We start from the raw sequence: 21,974 nt of genomic DNA, 5'->3' as shown, positions 1-21,974 counted from the left end.
CAGCCTTTGGGATGACTTTCGATATTTATTAATAGCTATCTCTAAATGTGTTTATGTGGTTTTATCTTTTGATTACCAGTTTGGGGCATTGACTATCATTGTCACCGCCACTGCAGGAGCTGTATCCATGTTTAGTTTTCCTACTGGTTTCCTCTAACTTTACCCCATTTTGTCACCTCTCATCTTTCCTCACAAGGACTTTTGTGGTGACTTAGTGGCAAAATCTGCCTGCCAATGCAGATGCAGGTTTGACTCCTGGGTCGGGAAGATGCCCTGGAGAAGGAAATGGCAACCCACTCCAATGTTCTTGCCTGGGAAATCCCATGGACAGAGGAGCCTGGTGGGCTACAGTACCCAGGGTCACAAAAGAGTCAGACACGACTTAGCTACTGAACACCATCATCAAATCTCCCATCTACCAGTTAACCTTGCCTTTGTATTGTCAAAGCTGCTCAACATTATATTCGTCCTGGCACCATATTAAGTTCATAGGTCCCTATTTATTTTTTTTAATCAAATACTGCAGTAGTGATTTAATCAGTATAAAATTTTAAGAGCTTTAGATCTGTAATAAAAAATCCAAATTTGGGGAAGGAAGGGCAAACTTTAAAACAGCAGCCAGTAGAGAAGGGCTGGGGATGGTGTGGGCAAGTGAACAGGCACCTCAGAGCTGTGGGGACGTGTTATCGACCACTGTCAAACTAGTTTCCTGGTTTCTCATGGAAAACATTTTATACACCTGGTTTTTTCCTTTTATACTTAAGGTCAATCAGTGTTCAGATAGGCCCATTCCTTGTTTTTCTTGCTGATATTACCACACAGGTGCCTATTTAAGGGAAATCTGGTTTATGTGGTTCTGCAGAGGAGCCTGGTAGGTTGCAGTCCATGGGGTCGCTAAGAGTCGGACTCGACTGAGCGACTTCACTTTCACGCATTGGAGAAGGAAATGGAAACCCACTCCAGTGTTCTTGCCTGGAGAATCCCATGGACAGAGGAGCCTGGTGGGCTACAGTACCCAGGGTCACAAAAGAGTCAGACACGACTTAGCTACTGAACACCATCATCAAATCTCCCATCTACCAGTTAACCTTGCCTTTGTATTGTCAAAGCTGCTCAACATTATATTCGTCCTGGCACCATATTAAGTTCATAGGTCCCTATTTATTTTTTTTAATCAAATACTGCAGTAGTGATTTAATCAGTATAAAATTTTAAGAGCTTTAGATCTGTAATAAAAAATCCAAATTTGGGGAAGGAAGGGCAAACTTTAAAACAGCAGCCAGTAGAGAAGGGCTGGGGATGGTGTGGGCAAGTGAACAGGCACCTCAGAGCTGTGGGGACGTGTTATCGACCACTGTCAAACTAGTTTCCTGGTTTCTCATGGAAAACATTTTATACACCTGGTTTTTTCCTTTTATACTTAAGGTCAATCAGTGTTCAGATAGGCCCATTCCTTGTTTTTCTTGCTGATATTACCACACAGGTGCCTATTTAAGGGAAATCTGGTTTATGTGGTTCTGCAGAGGAGCCTGGTAGGTTGCAGTCCATGGGGTCGCTAAGAGTCGGACTCGACTGAGCGACTTCACTTTCACGCATTGGAGAAGGAAATGGAAACCCACTCCAGTGTTCTTGCCTGGAGAATCCCAGGGACGGGGGAGCCCGGTGGGCTGCCGTCTATGGGGTCACACAGAGTCGGACACAACTGAAGTGACTTAGCAGCAGCAGCTTCAGTAAACAGTTCATTTCAGGGCCCAACAGAGATCTATGATTACATTGCGTATCAATGTACAAACAGTTGTTCACCTCACATTTATCACCTACCTTTTCTTGCACAGTTAGCCTGTATCATGGCTTTGGTTTCACTTACATTTCCCATCAAATCAATTTTCCAACCACTTGATCCAGGAATCCCTCCTCCTGAGGCCTCTAACCTGGCTGCTGCACACACCAACCAGTCATGGCTGGGGGGTGTTTGTGGATCTCCCTTCTGCAGAACACTGACTCCTACATTCCCCCTACCCACACCCATCCCCAAGCTCTACCCTTAGACAAAAAGACAGCAGTAGTCACAGGATGATAATTTTATATTCAGTACAAATGTTTATTTTTGCAATGAGAACTGCACAAAAAAAAAAAAAAAAAAACTTTTAGTATATAAGTGAAAAGTCTACGAATTCCCTTCTACAAATGTCTAAAGTGTTTAATACAAGTCTCAGATTCACTGACATAATTATTGGCCAAGCGATCCGTGCATACAGTACAGTATGGGCTCGTACACACCTCTTACTCTTGTATAGAACTAAGATTTCTAGTACTGTGGGAGGGGTTGGGAAGTGGCCAGAGAAATTAAATAGTAGATCCAAGTTCTAATAACAACCCAGTTAGAGAAACACCCTTCAGGGAGGTGTGGAGAGGGCCATGGCAGAGTTAAATCTTTAGAAGGAAGGTGCAGACAAACCGTTTCTCCAGCTAAACAGACTTGGCCTGGGGAAGTTTCTGAACAAAACACGGAACAAAAAATGAGAGTGGGATGAGAAGGAAGAAACCCCATGGAACCAAAATATAAGTCACACTTGAACCAGCACAGTGGTTTGTTTATAAGGAAGTGCTGTGGGAGGGGGAAGAGGGTAGGGAGGAGTGTGGAGCAGGAGTGGGGCAGGTCTCTGGCTGAATGCCTGAACTACATATACCATCAGTTGGGATGTTTGGCAGATCCCAAACCCAAGATACAGGGCCTTTCTGCTTGAAAAAAAGGAGAGTGTGGGTTAATAAACAGTGCTGGAAATGTTTCAACCACTGTGTCTTTGCATACGTGTAAGTGATAAACTTTCATCTCACATACTGGGGGCTGCTCTTGAGTACTGCCCTTGCCCTGTGGCTGGGGCATGTGTGTACAGATGGGTGCACAGGCAGGCCCAGCAGGGTGTCCACCCAGCAGGCTTGGGGGTGGAGTGGGGTGAGGATCCTATCTGGGGAGATGTACATTATCTAAGTATCTTGTTAACCCTGAGCTTAAATGAAAGGAGTTCGGCAGAGGCAGGCAAGGTGGGAGACGTGGCTCAAGTCCTTTGGGCGAGTGGGAGATCAGGATGGAGGAAGGGCAAAGGGAAAGAATACTGTCTGGACTTTGGCCAGGTTCTGCTGGAGCATGTCACCAACTTCGAGTCCACAGGGAGAAGGGATACCTGGGCTCCCAGTTAACAGCTTCAGTCTAGAGGGGGCAGCTCCTGCCCAAGGACAGGCCAGGTGGTCCCAGGCGGTAGTTCTTGTACCAAGGTGGTGCGTGCGTGTGTGTGTGTGTGTGTGTGTGTATGTTGGGCGGTGGGGGCAGACTTAGCCTAGGCAACAACAGGTGGTTCACAAAGAAATATCAGGGAGACGCCAGCATTAAAAAAGAGAGATGTGTTTATTCCATGATCAGTACAGACCAAATGCATATTCACCGTATGAAAGTCAAACCAGTCAATGACTCCAGAGTTTGGCCAACACTGAGGCGCCAGCGTCATGGTGTAGAGTGGGTTCTCATGGCACGCGTAACCTCACCAAGGGCTCCAATTATAAAATTAAAAAAAAAAGTCGGGAAGGGGCAGCCGGTTGGTAGGGCCAAGCGCCAGGCAGGGAGTCTCTGCCTCAGTCTGTGGCTAATGGCCCCTTGTGCCCACCTCACCCCCTGGCCCTTCCTCTCCTGGTTTAAAAAAAAAAAAAAAAAAAACTCAAAAACAAACCAAAAAAAAACCCCAACAGATTTTACATTAAAAATAAAAAGAAGCCAACAAATGGGGGGAGGAAAAAAGAATAAGAAAACGCAGTTTTCTGGTTTTATAATTAAAAACAGACTAGTAAAAGTTTGAAACTGAGTAAAATGTAGGCAGTTTTTTTTGTGTGTTTTGTATTTTGTGTGTGTGTGGGTTTTTCTTTTTTTTTTTTTTGAGTTTTTTTTACACCAGTTTGGTGGAGTCACCAACAAACTTCAAACAAAGATATGCCAACTATGTTTCACTACACAGTACAGCCACGGTCACACACTACCCACAGCGCGGTGGCAGCCGCCGCTCAATGAGGAGACGATCACACCATTTCAGAGATAAGCAGTGCCATTGTGTCTGGAGGAGAAGAGAGAATTAAAAATAAAATAGAATTCAACAAAAAATATATATATAGAAAAAAACAAAACAAAACAAAACCAGAAACACAGGTGGGAAGGAACTGACTTTGGTTGGTGGCCTCACTCGCCAGGCGAGGCCGGCCCACACACACGCGTGTGACAGTCACCTCGCTCCAGATTGCCATGGACACACACACACCTCCACGGCACTATTCCCTTTTGCACAAGCGAACACTTACAGAGAGCGGCTCTCAATTAAAGGCTTGTGGGGGGAGGGGAAGGGAGGGGTGGGGTCTGTTCAAGGCAAAGTCAGTGCCAGCAAGGGGGTGGGCCAGCGCCCTTGCCACCTCCAGCTCTTGCAAGCCTGCCCTGGTCTCCTGGGTGTGGGCAGCGGCAGCTGGGGTGTGGGAAAGGACTCCCGGTGGGCAGGACGTCACGAACGTCACGCTCTTGGGGACAGTAAACCAGTCACGGTGGCGGCAGCAACGATGTCCTGTGTATACTGTGTAGACATTTGGCAGAGAGAAGGGCCTCTGCCCCACACGCGGGGACTCGGGGCTTGGGTCTAGCCGGCACTTGCTCATGGCGAGGCGTGCCCTGTGCCGATGTCCTGTGGGGGTGGCAGGACGTGCGGCTGGCTGTAAGGCAGACAGGCTCTGCGATCCTCAGCTGCCCACCAGGCCTGCCCCAGGCATAGCATGCAGGAGAGCCAGGCCTGAAGACACCCCCTCGCCGCTGCTACTGCCTCCGTTGCTGCCCCTAACACTATGGAGAGTCAACGTTTTGCCAGGAAATCAAAGTCAGAAGTCACCCAGGTGCTCTCAGAAAAGATTTTCTTCAAATATTGACAACAGATCACTCTGAAAATTCATGTCAATGGTAGCTGCCATCTGGAGGAGAGAGGAGGGTAAGAGGAAGTGAAATTTCGTGCTCTGCCCTTGCTCCCAGAATCCCCGCCCTGCCCTCCATCGATGGCTCTCCCCACAAGCCCACACTGTAGTACTTCCTGAATCAGGCCTGAGCACCCTGGAGGCCCAGAGGGCCAGCACAGCACAAACAAGGAGAGCTCGGCCCCCGCCACCTCCTGGACCTCAGGGTCCCCTTTCTCAACTCCCCCAGGGGTGGATCTCTTCCCAGCAGTGCCCAGCAAAGCCCCCCGGCTCACCGCTTCCCGGCGCCTTCGCTCCTGCTCCTGCTTCCGGGCCAGCTCTCGCTGCTGGTCCAGCATGGACTGGGGCTGGGAGCTCCGGGCCTGGGGGGCGGCGGCGGCAGCTACAGCAGCTGCCTGTTGCTGCTGCTGCTGCTGTTCCTGGCGCTGCTGCTGCTGCTGCTCCTGGCGCCGCCGTGCCTCCTCATGGGCTCGCCGGGCCTGCTCCAGCGCATCCTCATCCTCCCGGCTCCTGAGCAGGGCAGGGCTCTGTGTCAGCATCCACATGGGGACAGGTTTGAGCCCAGGGAGCCCCACGCCCCACCCAGATCCCACGCCCACCTCATGCGCTCCTGCCGCAGCCGCTCCTTCTCCTTCTCTGCGTGCTCAGCCTGCGCCTTCAAGGCCTTCTCGCGCTCCTCCTTCTCTCGGGCTGCGCGGCGGAACTGCTCGAAGCTGTCGCTTGAGGACTTTGCTGTGGAGGATGGGGTGGTGGGATGCTTCTGCACCAGGCTAGCCCAGGAGCCCATGTTCTTGATTTTTAGGTCCTGTGAGACAGATAGACCACGGGGCTGGTGAGGCACTCTGCTGTGCCTGGACTCCTCAAGAGGCCTGAAGTCTGAGGATGCACCCACCCAGGCAGCTCCCTGAGTGCCCTGGGTGGGGTGGGAGTGAAGGGCATTCATGGCTCCAACTGCTCCTACCTTTTTGGGTGCAACTGGCGTCTTCGGCTCCTGTTTCTGTTTGTCCTTGTCTGGGGCCCCTGGTGGGGGTGCATTCTGCTCAGGGGGCCGAATGACAGGCCTCCCGACATCCACAGGCTTCATCTCAGGCCCTGGAACACAAACAGCCCATGGGCCTGGGCCCTACCCACCTCAGCAGGGCATGGCTGACCGGCCCACAGAAAGCTCACACCCAGTGCAGGCTCCCGGAGACCCTCAACCTCTGCAGGGGTTGGAGAGGGCACTCACGCTGGGGCAAGTGGACAGGGGCCTTGATGCTCTCCGGGTGCTTGGGGGGCTCCGGCCGCAGTGAGGGGCTGAAAGGCTCACTGCGGATGATGGGTGAGTGGATCTTCTCCTCCTTCACCACCACCAGAGGCTGGGGCTGGACCACAGAGGCCGCTCGGAGCTCCTGGGACAGCACAGGCATGGCAGCTGGTGAGGCAGACAGCCACCTCTGGCCCCGCCTGTCCCCACCCCTGGGGGCTGATGCCCAGCCCTGTCCTTTACCTGCTTCTTAGGCTGGACATTTTGCTGGGGTGGCGACTGGTGGGTCAGGCTCTGGAACTGTGGTATCTGGGGGGAATGTATCATAAGCGGGGAGGGGGCTTCACGGAGGTGACCTAAGAGAAGGAACAAGGAGCTTATCAGCCAATCTGGTGTGGAGGTCACAGGCCCTGAGCCCAGCCAGGGAAGCCCCACAACAGCTCAGCCCCTGGCACCTCGGGCCCTCTGCTCACTGTGCTGTGCTTAGTGGCTCAGTTGTGTCTGACTCTGCAACCCCATGGACTATAGCCCACCAAGCTTCTCTGTCCATAAGAATTCTCCAAGCAAGAATACTGGAATGGGTAAATTCCTTCTCCAGGGGAACTTCCCAACCCAGGAATCAAACCAGGGTCTCCTGCATTGCAGGCGGATTCCTCACCAGCTGAGCTCATTATGTTCACTGCGCTCACTGTAAAACAGGGCTCTACGGAGCCATGAACTCAATTCTGGTTGGTTGGTAGCACTGTGTGTCAGGAAAAACAGCCTTCATTAAGAAACTTTAAGAAGTACAGATACATCTGGGCCTACGTGGGGTCTGGACTTAAGTCCTTTTTAAAAGTTCTTCAGGTGGTCCGATGGTACGATCTGGGTCAAACACGACGGATGTCAGTAACCCCACAGAGCAGGCAGCCTCGGTGCCCAGCTGTCCCCATGTGACTAGGCCAGTCTGCCTGGACAGCTGCTTCGGGTCTAAGGCCGGACCCCCAGGAACCTCCCCAACACAACTCAACCTGCAAGGCCCACAGAGTAGGGAGAAGGGCCCGGCACACCCACCTTCATCCAAGCCAATGCTGGGGGGACCCAGGCAGCCTTGGCCCAGGCCTGCCAGAAATCCACAAACACACAAGTACAACAAGCCCCCTCCGGAGGGGGGGGGGTCGCTCCCTTGGGAGCCCCTTCTGAGGAGGATCTAGCTGATGGCTCCCAGGCCTGTGACATGGAGGCATCTCCTGCCTCCTGGTGGCTCACTCAGCAGGACCTAAAGGGGAGCCGAGCAGCCTGGGGCAATGCCTGCAAGTTGGCCTTCCCCAGAGTCGCTTGCCAAGCCTCCTTGGCCTCCAAAAACTTGGCCTTTGACCCAGAGCCCCCAGCTGGACTCCAACACACATCACTCCCTGTGACCCAGTCTAGGCCACAGAACTCAAGCGGAAATGGGCCCAGGGACTGTAAGCACAGGCAGCCAGAGGGAACCTGCCCTGCTCCAGATGCTGACTCTTCCAAAGGTATCTCATCACCAGACGAGCCCTGGTCTCAGACTCGAGGAAACCCCCAGCCATCTGCAAGCTGCTGGGACCGTTACTGGTCTTCCCGAGAAACGACGGCCAGCTGCTCTCAGCTCAGGGTGCACAGCGAGCCACTTGGCACCTACAGCTTTTACCAGGTTTAGGAAAAATCACAGCCTTAAGCCAACAGCTTTATTCAATTTGTTGGCAGCACCCACAGCACCCCTCAGGTCAGGCTGCACAGTCTATGTGCCAACCCCAGGACCCTCAGCTCTGACCCTCACATGTCACCACACCATGAGGCATCAACAAGAATACTGCCAGACTGTTTTGGTCAGAGACACCTAGAAAACAAGTATTCAGGAAAGGCAGGAGGGCTTGGCCTGCCCGATGCTGCTGACTGAAAATGGGCAGCGGAGGTCAGGCTAGAGACTGGGAGCAGAAGACACGAGTGGTTTCCCAGAAAGTTGTGCGCTACCTTTGGGCTTCAGCCCAATTCTCCCTGACATGTTTCCAGCTCCACCAGGGGGGCCTCCTGACACCAAAAGCAGAGCACCTTTTCAGGCAGGTATCCAGAGAGCCACTGCTGCCCAGATTTGCTCCTGGCTCAGCCTGGACCTTATACCCCACTGTTTGTTAAACCAGCTCCTGCTCATCTTGGTCACCTCCAGGAAGCCTGCCCCAACCCCCAGAGGCAGAGGGGGTACCTTCCTTGGGCTCTCAGCTCCCCTTCCTACAGGAATCACCATGCACTGTAATGCTATCTTGACTGTGAGTTCCAAAAAACTGACCGAGGGCTTAATCTGTCACCTTGGCTTGAAAGCAAGATGCACACCTGATTAAAACACTGTATCACTGCCTCTTTTCAGCTGTGTCTCTCCAACCAACCCAGAGCCTCTGAGACTTAGCTCTGAGCTCACGTCAGCCTGCTGTGCCCAACTGACCCACCTGGCTCCTCGGGGATGAGATTCTGGGCCTGGAGCCAGCCTCCCCAAAGCCCGGGGGCAGGGTGGGGACACTTACCAGTGGAGTAGGGGTCTGACTTGTGGTGCCGGGGTGAAGGGTGGTGCTGGATGACTTGTTGAGGCTTGGCAGGCTGCGGCGGGGGTGGCTGCTGGCCTGTGGGTGGGTGGGGTGGCTGCTGGCCAGGGGGCGGCGGGGGCTGCTGGATGTGAGCGGGGAACTGCATGGGCTGCATGTGCACAGGCCGTGGGGGGGGCTGGTGCTGCTGCTGGGGTGGGGGCTGGGGTTGGGGTGGGGGTGGGGGTGGCGGCTGCTGCTGCTGCAGCTGCTGCTGCACGGAGGGATGGGGAGGTGGGGGCAGGGGGGGCGGGGGCTGCGACTGCACCTTCACGGAAGGGAGTAGTGGCGTGGGGGGCTGCACCTTCTGCAGCTGCTGCAGGTAGAGCTGCATCTGCATGGAGGTGAGGGGCGGGGCAGGTGGCTCTTCGTCCTCCTGCAGCAGCACTTGGGGGGGCTGAGCCATGGGGGGCTGCGGGAGGAGGGGTGGCTGGGCCAGGGCGGGCGACACAGTGGGGGGACGGGAAGCCTTGGGGGGCAAGGCGGCAGCTCGGTTACTGGGCCGTGATGGCTGCTGAGGCAGCGCGTTGTGCAAAGCTGCAAGGACGGGAGCCAGGTGGTGAGGCTCACACACTGTGCGGCCCCCAGCCCAGCCTTTCTCCTCCATCCCGCCCTCTGACTTGTCTCCCTTCAACTGGCAACCTCTCCCCACCCTCCTTGGCTTCCCCAGAACTCGAGAGTCAGGATGGCATCCAGGGAGGGCTACAGGAAGAAGCCCCCCCCCGCCCCCCCCCCACCAGCATCATCCTGCCCTGTGCTCCGTGCCCCTAACTTTCCTCCCTCCCCTCCAACCGTTCCACTCACCCTCCAGGTCTTTCGTCATCCCCACATCCCTTGCAGGATGAGAGTTCATGCCCTCCCACCCCTGACTGGGAGCCACAGAGGAGTCCCATCTTTTCCCACCTCGCACTGCGAGGCCTGGCCCACCAGACCTGAATCAGTATCTTCTGCACCAAAGCACGGTCTCTCCTCGCAAGGCCTGTCCTGTCCACACTTCTGGCATCATTTCCAGAATGGGGCCAAGGAGCGGCTAATCGACCCCGAGCAACCAGACAACTGAGGCTAAGAGGGATTCTACCCGTGGCTCAGAGGAGCCCGTCACCGTACTAAGACCCGAGTGGGCGTGGTTACCGCTCACCTGGAGGAGAGACCACCGAGTGCTGGTTGAGATGAGGCGGAGTGCTGTGCTCAGGAGGCTGGGGCAGGTGAGGGGGTAGCTCGGGCTGTGGCAGGTGCAGGATGGGCTGGGTGAAGTGGCCGATGGGGTCGAAGACACTGCCTGGAAGCTGGGGCTCCAGCACAGGCACCTGGGCGGCGATGAAGGGTGGAGGCGAGGACTTCATCGCGGGGGCCGCCTGCTGTGGCATGGAGGGGGGCGGGGGCGGGGCCGGGGGCTGCTGCGGAGGCTGCTGCTGGGGCGGCGGCGGCGGCGGCGGGGGCTGCTGGGGTGGCGGCGGCGGCGGGGGCTGGGGCATGGGGGCCGGGGCCTGCTGCATCTGCTGATGGTGGTGGTGGTGGTGCTGCAGACAGACAGGACAGGCTGACATGAGGTAGGCCACAGTGTCTGGGCCAAGCACAGGACCCCTCCCCGCCAGGGCCCACACAAGCAGGCAGCCACTGCCCACCTGCTCAAAGACACCCCTGAAACCACCTACCTTCTTCTGCTCCCTCCCAGGGTGCCCCTTCTTTTTTGACTTCGGAGCCATCTCTGTGGAGGTAAAGAGAAGGCGGTGAGGCTCTAAGGGAGAAGACTGGGAGTGGGCCTTCCACGCAGAGTGAGGAGAAAACAGAGGGTGAGTTCAGGAGAAGGGCCAAGTGACAGTGAGAGGGAGGGTGGCCGCGTTCCATCTGGGAGGGGTCACAGGGGAGGGAAAGATGTGTGGGTGTCACCTACCCATTTGCCTGTGGCTTTTTTTCCTAGCGGGGACCATGCCTAGCTTCCCCACCAAACTCCAGACCATCAGCTTCTTGACAAGAACACACCCGAGCGTGTGGGGGACTGAACTACGAGGGACCTCCTGGCTCAACCGTCTCCCCTTCTTGGCTAGTCAGAGGCCTCCACAGGGATCTGAGCATCTGCACCCCAACCTGCTTCACCCTGGGACCACCACGGTGCTTGAAATGATCTTATCCATTTAAGAAACTAGTAAAGTAAGGCTCAGAGAAGTTGAGGGACTTGCCCCAGCCACACAGCCCAAAAGTAACAACTCGGCGGCCTCCAGCTGCACTGCCCTCTGACACTTGTGCCTTCCCATTGTCCCAGGAGAAGCAGATATGTACAGGTGGTGACAGGGACCACTGGTGCCAGCACGGGCCAAGGCCCTGGCCACAGAGCCGTGGGACAGGCGAGGAGAGCGCTGCCAAGCGGGAAGTGCTGACAAGCAGGAAGTGCTGATAAGCAGGAAGTGCTGACAAGCTTGTGCATTTTGTGGAGGGAGAGAAGCCAGCCAGCCAGCCTCTCTGGACGACCCAGGAACCAATGAGGGAGGCACTCGATGCTGTGGCCAGCAGAGGCGGCGGCCACTGGCCAGACTCCTCTTCCTCTCAGGAGACCAGCCTCAGAGAAGTCCCTGTGTTGGGACATGGTTCATGTGCTGTAGGGAGACAAAGTATGTGTCCTGGCTTCTCAGGAGCCCATGGCTTGTTGCTGCCACTGTGTGGGCACATCTGGGGTGTGCCCGTCTCTGTGAGGAGTGTGCAAGAGCCACCCTGAGCCCCTCTACCCCACCTCTATAGAGCTTCATGCTAAGGAACTTTGGCCCACAGGATTCCCCTCGCCAAACACCGCTGGGTGCACATCCTGGAGCGGGAGACAGGGAGGGTAAGCCTGGCCAGGGCTCGAAGGCTGGGAAGGGAAGCCACCGACCACCAGGTGGGAGCTGGGATCTCGTCGCTTCGCGTGGCCTCCCCTGCACTCCTCACCAGGGTACCGGCTCTTGCCGCTGGTGCTGGAGGACACATGCTTTTTACCCAAAGTGGGGCTAGCTCCGCTGGTAGCTGCTTCACGGAGGGCAGTGCTAAGGAAGCTTTGGAGAGGCGTACGGCCTTGGTGTAGTGTGCCACTTAGAGGGGTGAGGGAGACCTCGTGCCCTGCCAGAACTCACCATTCCATGCAAGAGGTAAGACAGTGACACAGAACTCTGAGGCTACAGACACGTTTTTACCTGAGTGGCAGTGACTAGGGACACCTGGGGTGGGGGAACTGCAGGCCCAGCCCCAAACCCAGATACTAGAGACACCAGGATACAGGGCTCAGGACTCTACAGGTCACGTATGAGACCTGGTAGAAAGGACACTCGAGTCACAACGTATGAAGGGAGCAGTTTGGGTAATTTGCAGGATTGGGCCACGAGCCGGGTGTCTGGGACCTCGGGGTGAAGGAACGCTGGGCCACACAGAAGATGGAAGCCCAGGGCTGAGGGGACCCTACACACACAAGGCTGGAGCATGGCACACAGGAGGAAGAGGACGGGGCGTTCTCCCAGGCCGGGCTCCCCTCCCAGGGTAGATGCCAGCAACAGAAATTGCAGCTCAAGGGAGGCTGGGGGCAGGAAGGCGGTCAGTGCATTAAGTATGACCTGGATAGGACACTGTGTCGCAGGGAAAAGGTTGGATGGGGTTGAGATGGCCTTTCATCTCATAGCCTTGGTGGGGAAAACACTTTTTTCCAACACAGAAGAGGGACAAGTGGCTTTGAGCCCTCACCACCTCCCTGCAGCCATGAGCAAGAGAGGCCCACTGGGGGAACTAGAGGGGACAAAGTGCAATGGGGCCCTTAAGGATCCAGGGAGTGGGTATCAGCTGCCTTAGAAAGGTCACCAGGAGTATCACCCCCAAGCTGCACAGAAGTGCGGGGTAGGGCTGGCCTAGAGCGGGAGAGAAGGTGGGAGGCACCCAGCAGACCACCAGGACCAGAGGACTCAACGGGCTGGCGGCAGGGACCAAGGGGTGCTGGAGCCTATTTGGGGCTGTCACAGCTGGCTCACATGCACCACTCGCCTCGTGGTAGGAAGACAAGACAGGAAGTGTACAACTTCACCACACACCAGCCCCAAGACACCCCCCACACAAAACTCTCTAGAAAGGGTTACATGAAGATGGCCTCAAGTACTGTGTGATCTTTATTCCATGAACATCTTGAACTCAACACAAATTTCAGCTTTACATAAGATGGTAATTGTACAAAGAATTAAAACGTTTTTGTAAAATCTGATTAAAACACTGATTCCTCCCCACTCCCCCACAACTCAAGGGAAGGAGACAGGACGGAAGGCAAGGGCAGAGGTGCAGAGCCCCTCAACTGAACAGACTGGAAGCCTCCGCACCAGCAGACACCCGGCCTCCCACCCTTCCCTAGAGCAACTTCTCAGGCCCGGCTGGCACCGGCCAGCGCCCGCACACTGGAGGCTGCCGAAAGGGTGGGCGGGCTTCTGCTCGCTCTGCTCTTCCTGGGGCATCGGTGCCAGCCCGAATCGAACGATCAAGTTCTCTGTCAGACGGAAGCACCATGGGCAAGGACAGGACCCCTGAACAGAGAAGATGCAAGGATCACATAGGAAGAGCTGGCCTGGGGCTACAGCCTCTGTGCCCACGAGCGGGAAGGGGTGGGGTGGCACACAGGCTGACGCCATGGGAATCTAGCCTGCCATTTGCTCCAAGACGGCAGAATCTTCCCAGAAAGACAATGCCAGCAGCTTCCCAACTGTCCTGTGGGAATCTCTGGGCATGAAGCCCCCGGACCCAAGCCAGGCCAAGCAGTACTGGAAACATCAGGAACAGGCCAAAGGGCAGCTCAAAATAGTCTGTTTGGCAAACGAGCTCAACTGGAAGCTGACCGGCTGGAGGATCCGGGAGCAGCTGAGGAACTCCCAAGTATCACTGCAGGGCCCGAGGGGCTCCGGGGAGGCTGAGAGCAGAACCCAAGGCCAAGAGCAGTCTGGGGCTGTTACAACTGCTTGGGCTCAAGGTCCCAAGGAGCTGGGGAGGGGGCCAGGGCTTCCACACAGGCGCTGGCCAACTGCACCTCCTCAAGCCCACTCCAAGGTGCAGGAGGAGGCTGATCCCAAAATGCCAGGAGACGGTCAGGCCTCGAAGTACACACCAACTACATTTAAAACAAACGCTATTCCTTAGGGGACTTTACACGCCAGGCAGTTTTCTGCTGAGATGCTGGATTCATGACCAAAAAAGGGCTGATGTTTATTTTTAGAGCCAAAAAAAAAAAGCCTATCCAGTGCCTCTCAGAGGGCTTGGATGATGTGGCCCACCCGGCGGCTCCCATCACTCTTGGGGGCTGAACTGAGGGGAGTACCTGCATGGGCACGAAGAGGGCCCAAAGGCTCCAATGCCCTCACCACTGATTGGTCCAGCCCTCTTGTGCTACTAGCCCAGATCTCGACCCCCAGCGGGGGCAAGGACTGTGGGCTGCAGGAGTCAGGTCAGCCGGCGGCACGGCCACGTCTCCCCAGATGTCCCTCACTCCCGGCCTGCCTGGCAGCTCCTGCGGTCTGCGTCTATGTACCTGGGAAGAGAGGGGCAAGGAGGCCGCCTAGGAGGTACTTTCCCTGTGCGACTTTAGGAGAAGAGGCCAAAGAAATTGGGAAGATGCCCAACAGACAACAGTGGGAACGATGAAAACAGAGAGAGGACTCCAGGGGGCTGTGGGTCAGCTGTGGCTGGTGGGCGCCTCTGGCCAACAGAGCCGCGTGGGCCACCAGAGAAGGCAGGCTGAGGGACAGCCCCAGGGAGCCGTGGGCCCAGCTGGCCTCGCCTCTAAAGCCTCGCTCCTCACTTGGGGAAACTCTAGATGTCACAATGTTCTTCCTGAGGCTGAGTTGAGTGAGATCTTTCCTGGGCTAACATCATTGGAAGGTCCAGGAGGGAAGCAGTTAGGATCCAGAGTCCCCCCAAAAGAGGGAGGGGTGGAGACAGAAAACGCATCTGTGACGGGCGGGGCCTTGCACACGGAGCAGCACCGCATGAATGTGTGTGCAGGGGGATTGTCATCACCCTCTGGGAGATGCCACCCACTCAGAGGACCCCAGACGACCAGGGAGGCTGGGCAGAACAGCCAGGCAGTCTTTACACAGGAGGCCCGGGCGGGCGGGCAGCCAGGCAGGCAGCCTTCCCGGAGGCGGGACTAGGTGTGAGCTGCTGGACATGACTAATCCACCCCGGGGGACAGGCCCAGGGCTCTGAGGAATTCCATAACTTGATGGAGTCCTGTCCCTTTCACGGAAGAAAATGGACTTAAGCTATAGCTTGCTGGGAAGGAATCTGGAACTGAAGACCGTTTTATTAAGAGTCCGTGTCCAATGATTAGGCAGGACCTACGTAGAGGGAGAGAGAAACCAGTGTGAGAGAAATGGTGTGGAATGTACCGTTCAAGTCATAAAGAACAGAAGAACTGCAGACCAAGCCAGCCTCCGGTGCCCCGCCTGCTGTCAGGGCACGAGAAGACAGCGCCGCAACTGGGAGTTCCACCCCTGCCTGGCCAGCTGCGGGTGGGGACAGGCCCACCTTCCCCTGAAAAGGGCCTCAGATCAGGCACGCACAGATGTCTCCAGAACCGCCTGAGCCCGCTCATGCCTCTAGACAGAATGGCTTCCAGTAACGAGCTCCATGTGTGTGCACTGCGTGCTGGGGTCTCCTTTGCTGGGCTCTGCGGCTGAGAGACTACCCCGCCTGTCCTCTCCTTGCCTCACTTCTGAAGTCCCGCGTGGTGTGCCACACCCACTGGGCACCCACGGATTCTGTCCTTACCCTCCAGGGTCCACTTTTCTGCACCCTATCTCAGCGAGGTAATGCTGACCCTGCCTTGGGGCTCAGCTGGAAGGAGGGAATGCCCCTAAGAAAGGAGCTCTGGAGTGCAGGACCTCTAGCTAACTAGCCTCTGCATTCCTTTGAACTCCAAGAAACAAGCAAAACTATAAAAAAGAGGAGCCAGTGACATACACTGTTAAGGAAGAGAACAAATTAAAAATAAAAACAAGTTGAGGAAGAAAGTTGTCCTTTCTTTTTTCCCAGGCATCGAATGCAGCTTCCTTTGACTGGGGAGAGGGGCTGGGGCTCTTTCCCACCCACAGAGCAGAGCAGATGCTTCTGTTAGAATCACGGATGCAACCAACACTGCACTCCCATGGTCCCCAAGTGTGTGTGTGTGTGTGGGAAAAACCCGCCCACCGGCTGCTCTCTCATTCAAGGCACATTCCACAAGGCGCGCCCTCGCCCGGGAAGCCCTTGCATCCCTCCCTGCATGTGTGTGGGTGTGAGGGGTCGCCTGGCACTGCAGGCAGATTGGCTATAGCCCCATCCTCCAGATCTCTTCCTATCCCCACCCCCGCCAGGGACTCAGCCCTTCCCCAAGAGCAAGCATCACACCCTTGGAGTGGGCAGCAGCAGGCCTCAAGACGGGGCAGGAACCGAGTCATTCCAAGACCCAGGGTCGCGGAAGTTGAGGTTGGTTGTCTAGGAAGAATGCCCCACGGCCTCTGTCTGCACTTTCCAGCTCAAATCTTTCCAAAACATAAAGCATTCCTTTTCCCCCTGGAGCTATTAAGAAACACCCACATGCTCCAATCCTGGGAAAAGGAAACCAGGAGACTAAAATAGCTGGTGCATGCTCTCTCTGCAACTAGAAGACCAAAACCAAGTCCAGGAGAATGCTCTGAACTCCTATCCTAGCCTAGGCTAGGGATGCTCCTGAGAGGGACAGGAGGTGGTGTCCAGCCCTGTGTGCCCATAAAACCTGTGGGTAGCACTGGGGAGGAGCCAGACATCAATCAGCAATGGGATGGGGTGAAAGTTTACGCTGGCTCAGGGGTAGTGGGAGGGTGGCCCTTGTACCACTGTCTTTGTCCCAATACTAAACCTCTCAAGCAGATTCAGAGTTTAAGCACAATCAAAGCTCAATGGAAGACTATGACTCAGGTAACAGTTGGGTTCTAAAGACGTGGTGGGTCTGGCCAACAGTGCTGCCTGCTGCTCACGGGAGGAGGAGCACATGGTGCCTGGGGCGGAAAGACCCCCCCTCCCCTCTGACCCCAGTCTGTGGATGCACTGCATCCCTGAACAGTAGCCCTGTCCCAACAGCCAGCCCCCCTGTCCTGAGCAGTTGGCAGCATCCTTGTCTATGGACAGTGGCCAGAGATGAGACCACGTACCACTGCCCTAGCCCCAAGTTAGTGCCTCTGGTCAGTTTCTTTTGGTGATTTGAGTCCTGGGGCTGTGTTGGCAGAACTGACAAATACAGGCCCTTCAGGAATTTTGGCTCTAATCCAAATGGAAACACAAGAACAAGAAGGGCGAAACAGTTAAGCCCCCAGAGACCCCCACCAGGCCCCCACACCCCTCCCTGCCAAGGCAGAACCACCTGTACCTAGTCACAGCAATCTACCCAGCTCCACGGACCCCACACGAGGAACCACCCAGCAAGTAAGCAGTTTCCTGTGCAGGAGGGTGGTGGCAGACAGCCCATCCCCTGGAACCAGGACACGGGCTCCCACTTGGAGCCTGGGGCACCTGAGGTGCAGGGCACAAACCTACAGGGTTGGTCCCTCCCGAGAGCAGAAGCTCTCAGTAGGTCCCCGGAGCACACAGATGGCAAAGGAAAAGGCAGAACCACAAAGACAAAGAACGGCCTCGCAAAACTCAAGGTGGGGAGGGCGCCTGGGGAGAAGAAGGAGCTGAGGCAGCCGAGGGAGCCGCCAGGGCTGGACTGCTGGAGCCTGGGAGCCTGCAGGCTGGCGGCTCCAAGACTGTAAATCTTGCCCTCTTTCCCGCCAGGACAGCTGTTCCCAGGACTCTCAGATTACTTGTTGCACAATCTTTCCACTTTCTTTAAAGGAGGGAAAAATGTGAAGGAAAAAAAAAAGTCTCGGCAGCAGCAGAGAGCTGCTGGAAATGCCGTCATGGTTACTCCACAGGAGGCGGCATCAGGCGGGGTGCAGGGCACTCAGAAGCTCAGGAGTCAGGGACAAAGGCCACAGTCCGAACTCAGGACTGGGACACCAAGGTGTGATGGTCACGATGCCGTAAGGCGCCACGCTAGGCGGGGCCTGGTCGCGCGGGTTTTAGCCCTCAGGTCCTCTGCCAATTTGAATCTCTGGGGTTTTCTCTGGTTGCTCAGATCCTTAGGGGAAAAGGCTGCAAAACCCCTAGTAGGAGAAGCCTGCTAGAAAACATAGGAGGTACAAAACCCCAGAAGCAAAGGCAAACCTGAGGTTTGGCTGGAACTGAGAGTGAGAGGTCAGCAGCCACCTGGAATGCTAATTAGGCCCAAGAATACAGCCATTCACCCTGGCCAGTGCACTGGGCCCTGGCCCAAGGCCCCACTCTGCCTCAGCAAGCACGGGGTGTGGCTCCCCCTACTGGCCAGCAGATTTTAAAAACACACTGGAAGAGGGAGCTGGTTAGGAAGAAAGAAAAAGGGTAAAGGATAGAGACATGACCAGCAAACTACCCACAGCAGTCTCTGCATACAACAGGAGCTCAATAAATACAGAATATCCTCAATGGATTTCACATCACTTGGGCCCACTGAAAGGAGGTAGTCCAGAGCACTGATGTCCTAGAGAAGGCTCCCCTCCCCCCTCCCCTGGGAAACCTAGAGTCCTTACAAGGGGAAAGGAACAGTGACAAGGTCCAGGGGACCCCTGCCCCACAAGACCCACACACCTCAGAGCAGCACCACTCTTCAACTGCTGCAAGTAATCCTCATACCTCCTCGGCACCACCGGATCACATTATCTATCTATGTGAACTAAGTGGAGCTTGTCATTTCCTTCCAGTTACAGTAAAGTACCAGAGACAGGATTAGGCATACGGAAGAATACGCCAGGAGCCTTGCTGCCCACTGTGAGGTGCACACTGCAGCCTGCCTGGAGGGACCGGCCCAAGGCAGGCTCGTGGGCGGTCTGCAGACTGCTAACTCAGCCGATGAAGACACCTGCCTGCCCACCAACAACCCTATTCACCCAGACACAGAAGTCAGCTCCACCTCAGAGCAGCCTAGTCACCAGGCTTCTTCTCAGCCTCTCCTCTGGGCCAGTCTGAGCATCAGCTCCCAAGAATAACCAGAAATGCTTGTGTCTGGAGGAAAGGTCCCCTGCCCCACCACCGGCACAGCTCTCAGCATCTCCACCTGCCCCCGCCTCCCACGTCAAGGCTGCTGCTTAGCCGCACCAGGGGGCACACGTGCACGCCCGTGGAGCATGGAGAGAACGAACTGTTAAGAAATACAGGACACGCATGTCCAAGTGCGTGCAGTTAGGAGCAGCCAATGCAGCAGCGAGCAAACTCCGGGGAGAATGGCAGTGCTCTAAGCCCTGGGAACAGCGGGGCCAAAAGCAGGCTGCTCCACCCCTGCCGAAGCACATCAATGGAAAGGGCCGAGCTGCATGCAACAGTGCTGCCGGGGGACTCTGAGGCTGGGCGGGGTCACGCCAAGATCAATTCCATCATCTGCCCCTATTCCTCCTTTCCCAGGGCTCTGCAGTGTTAATACCACTGGCCCCTGGTCTCCGCCCCCAGCCCAGGTCAGGGGTGGGGTGGAGGTAGGTGCTGGGATACCCACCACCCTAGGTAGAGGTCAACATGGTGACCAGGAAGACGGACAGACGGGAGGGCCCAGCAGGTTCTTATGACTGCCGCCTCTGCTCTCTGGTAGCCTGGACACAGGGTGGAACACAGGCAGGAGTGTGGTGAGACAACATCAAAGACACCTAACCTGTTTCAGAGTCTTCGCTGTCAGAGGAGCTGGACTCGCTGGTGCTCTCCGACTCTGAGGATGAGAAGCCCTTCATCTTGGAGGAGCCAGCAATGACATCAACTTTCTCAGCTGCAATAAAGCAACGGGGACAACAGAGTCAGGCAGGGCCCAGAGCCCCATGAGCCAGAGGGCTGCTCCCAAAGACCGGCTGCTGTCCTTCCAGACCCCGGCCCAACCCACACTTCCCAAGGGTGCAGCTAGCCTGGCACCACCCATGCCAGCCAAAATCCTGGCTTATACTCAACTTTCAAGGCCCCTTCAATCTCTCAAAATTCCCTCTCACAGGATTCACTGAGGATCAGGAGACCAGGACAGGAGGGGACTCCCTAACAAGGCACTGCTGGGAGTATGCTCCCTCAGCTACTTTTCTGGCAGTGGGGAGAAGACCTAAAGGGGACACAACAACCAGAGACAAAGCAAGACAAGGAAAAGGCCCCAGGGGACCTCCCAGCACCTCAGTGTGCAGAGTGAGGTTCGGTGTCACTGTGTGACACCCTGAACAGAGGGGAGGGAGTACCAAGGACCCCAAGTCAGTCTGGGCTGGAATGAAGGCTGTGTGCAAAACCCTGACTCAGATCCTAAATTCTACTGGTCCTGAGACAAAACTATGAGCCAAGACAAGGCACTGATAACACCAAAGAGCCACTTCAAAGACTCGCAGAGCAGGTCACAAGGAACTAGAAAAGACAGCAGGCAGGTGCAGTGCCAATCTAATGCTTTTCTCCTAGCCATGTCCCCCACCCCAGAGACCCCAAAGAGGTGTGTGTGGCGGGGTGCCTTCTGGGGAAGACTCAGAAGTGGCAACTGAGGATGAAGGCTGCTGCTGGTCAGAGCAAGGCTTAAGACCCCAAGGGCCATCTGCCAGAGAGGTCAAGAAAGGCGCCCCACAGCCTAGGGTCGAGTTTGATGTCACAACCCTCCAGAGGCTTCTATGTCGAGGACACAGACTTCATAATCAGAAATTTAAATAGCCTGCAGAGGGAGAGGGCCGGGATTGGAAGGCCAAGTTAACTAAAGGTGCCAATGGGGTCTGGCTAATAGGGGTGCAAGGGCAGCGCCTGGCCCCACCTGCCAGCCCTCTCCCTCACCCGGGACTGGGAACGCCCCAGCCCCACCCCAGAGGGCCAAAGGGCACCTTGAGGTTTCCTCTTCTTCCGCAAACAGGAGGTGACGTAGCGCTCCAGTTCACGCAGGGTGGATGGCTTCAGGGTCTCGAAGTCAATCTCGATCTCGTCGGGGTTGGAGTTCTTGAGGGAAGGCTCCCGCGACTGAATGATGTGCACCACGCGGCCCAGCTTCTCGCCAGGCAGTTTGTTGATGTCCAGGCTCAGCTGCCGCTTTTCCTCATATGACATGGGCTTGCATTTGTCCTCTTCCTCCGACTCATAGGCGGGAGGGGGCTTGCTCTTCAAGGGTGCTGGCTCCTTCTTGCTACGAAGGGGTGATGCAGATACCGTTAGGAATGGGTCTCTGCAGGGAAGTGGGGCACCCATCCCTTCGTTTAGGGCTTGGGGAGGCTTCTACACCCCCTCCCAGTGGTCTTCACAGGGGACAGGGGACGCTGGCAACACCCTTCTGTGAGTGCGGAGCTGTGGCTGAGACCAAGACCGGTGAGCTGGGGGCATCTCGCTGCCCACCACGCCCTACCATCCTCCCCTCAAGGCCCGTCCCAGGGAGGGGGCATTTGTCAGGCGGGGCGGCCACAGACCTCGTGCTGCTGTTACTGCTGTTATTTTTCTTGGTCTTTTTGGGAGGAAGTTCCTTGGCTTTGCTTTTCTTATTCTCCTCCACTTCCTCTTTCTTTTTGTGCTTTTCTTTTTTCTTTTCCTTTTTGTCTTTCTCCTTTTTCTTTGGTTTGTTCTGCTGGGGCTGTGAAAGCGCTGCAAGCTGCTCGTGCACGGCTTTGAGCTGTGGTGCAGACAAGCAAGACACACTCTTGTCATGACCTGCCATCTCACCAGCTATCCGCGGGGCACAGGCCCACCCAGACCCTTGAACCCCCAAGGCAGACCAGTGTCCTCCTTGTCAGAGGAGCTGACACTCAAGCCCCATGACCATCCTTGGTCCCAGGAAGAGGGTCCCTAAAGTGGCTGGGCAAGTGTATAGACACGTGTGGGCTCTAAAGGCCAAATTGTAGGGAGATGACCATCCAGGAGGCCCCAGGAGACGGACAAACTGGCTCAACCACCTCCTTCCAGACACCAGAAGTTCCAGAAGCCTGACTTCTGCCCAGAGAACGGCCACATCAGCCCACATCCATACCCACAGTGTACATATAAGTATGAACAATACGCACTTGACTAGGCACAAGGGGACCTGCTGGCATGCAAAGCCAAGGGCATCATGCGGACACCTCCCTCTAGCAGGGCTGCCCGGGCCATGG

The 21,974-nt window shown here is 55.9% G+C and overlaps 1 protein-coding gene across 1 annotated transcript in view; it reads right to left on the bottom strand.

Annotated features, from left to right (window-relative positions):
- Positions 1–3,387: 3,387 nt before the first annotated feature.
- The window catches only part of BRD4 (bromodomain containing 4), an 87,079-nt gene continuing 68,492 nt past the window's right edge, over positions 3,388–21,974 (bottom strand). Inside the window, 12 exon segments of the mRNA XM_086408738.1 lie at positions 3,388–4,995; positions 5,271–5,505; positions 5,595–5,800; positions 5,957–6,087; positions 6,224–6,439; positions 6,442–6,597; positions 8,767–9,360; positions 9,962–10,343; positions 10,479–10,531; positions 19,550–19,660; positions 20,727–21,022; positions 21,300–21,499. Coding sequence (XP_086264864.1) covers positions 4,927–4,995; positions 5,271–5,505; positions 5,595–5,800; positions 5,957–6,087; positions 6,224–6,439; positions 6,442–6,597; positions 8,767–9,360; positions 9,962–10,343; positions 10,479–10,531; positions 19,550–19,660; positions 20,727–21,022; positions 21,300–21,499 — 2,649 coding nt within the window. The 3' untranslated portion in view covers positions 3,388–4,926.

Source organism: Bos grunniens, chromosome 7 (genome assembly GCF_055505025.1).
Source record: "Bos grunniens cultivar Pamir isolate PY7600 chromosome 7, Bosgru_T2T1.0, whole genome shotgun sequence".
NCBI lineage: Eukaryota > Metazoa > Chordata > Mammalia > Artiodactyla > Bovidae > Bos > Bos grunniens.
This window is presented reverse-complemented; position numbering and strand designations above follow the sequence as displayed.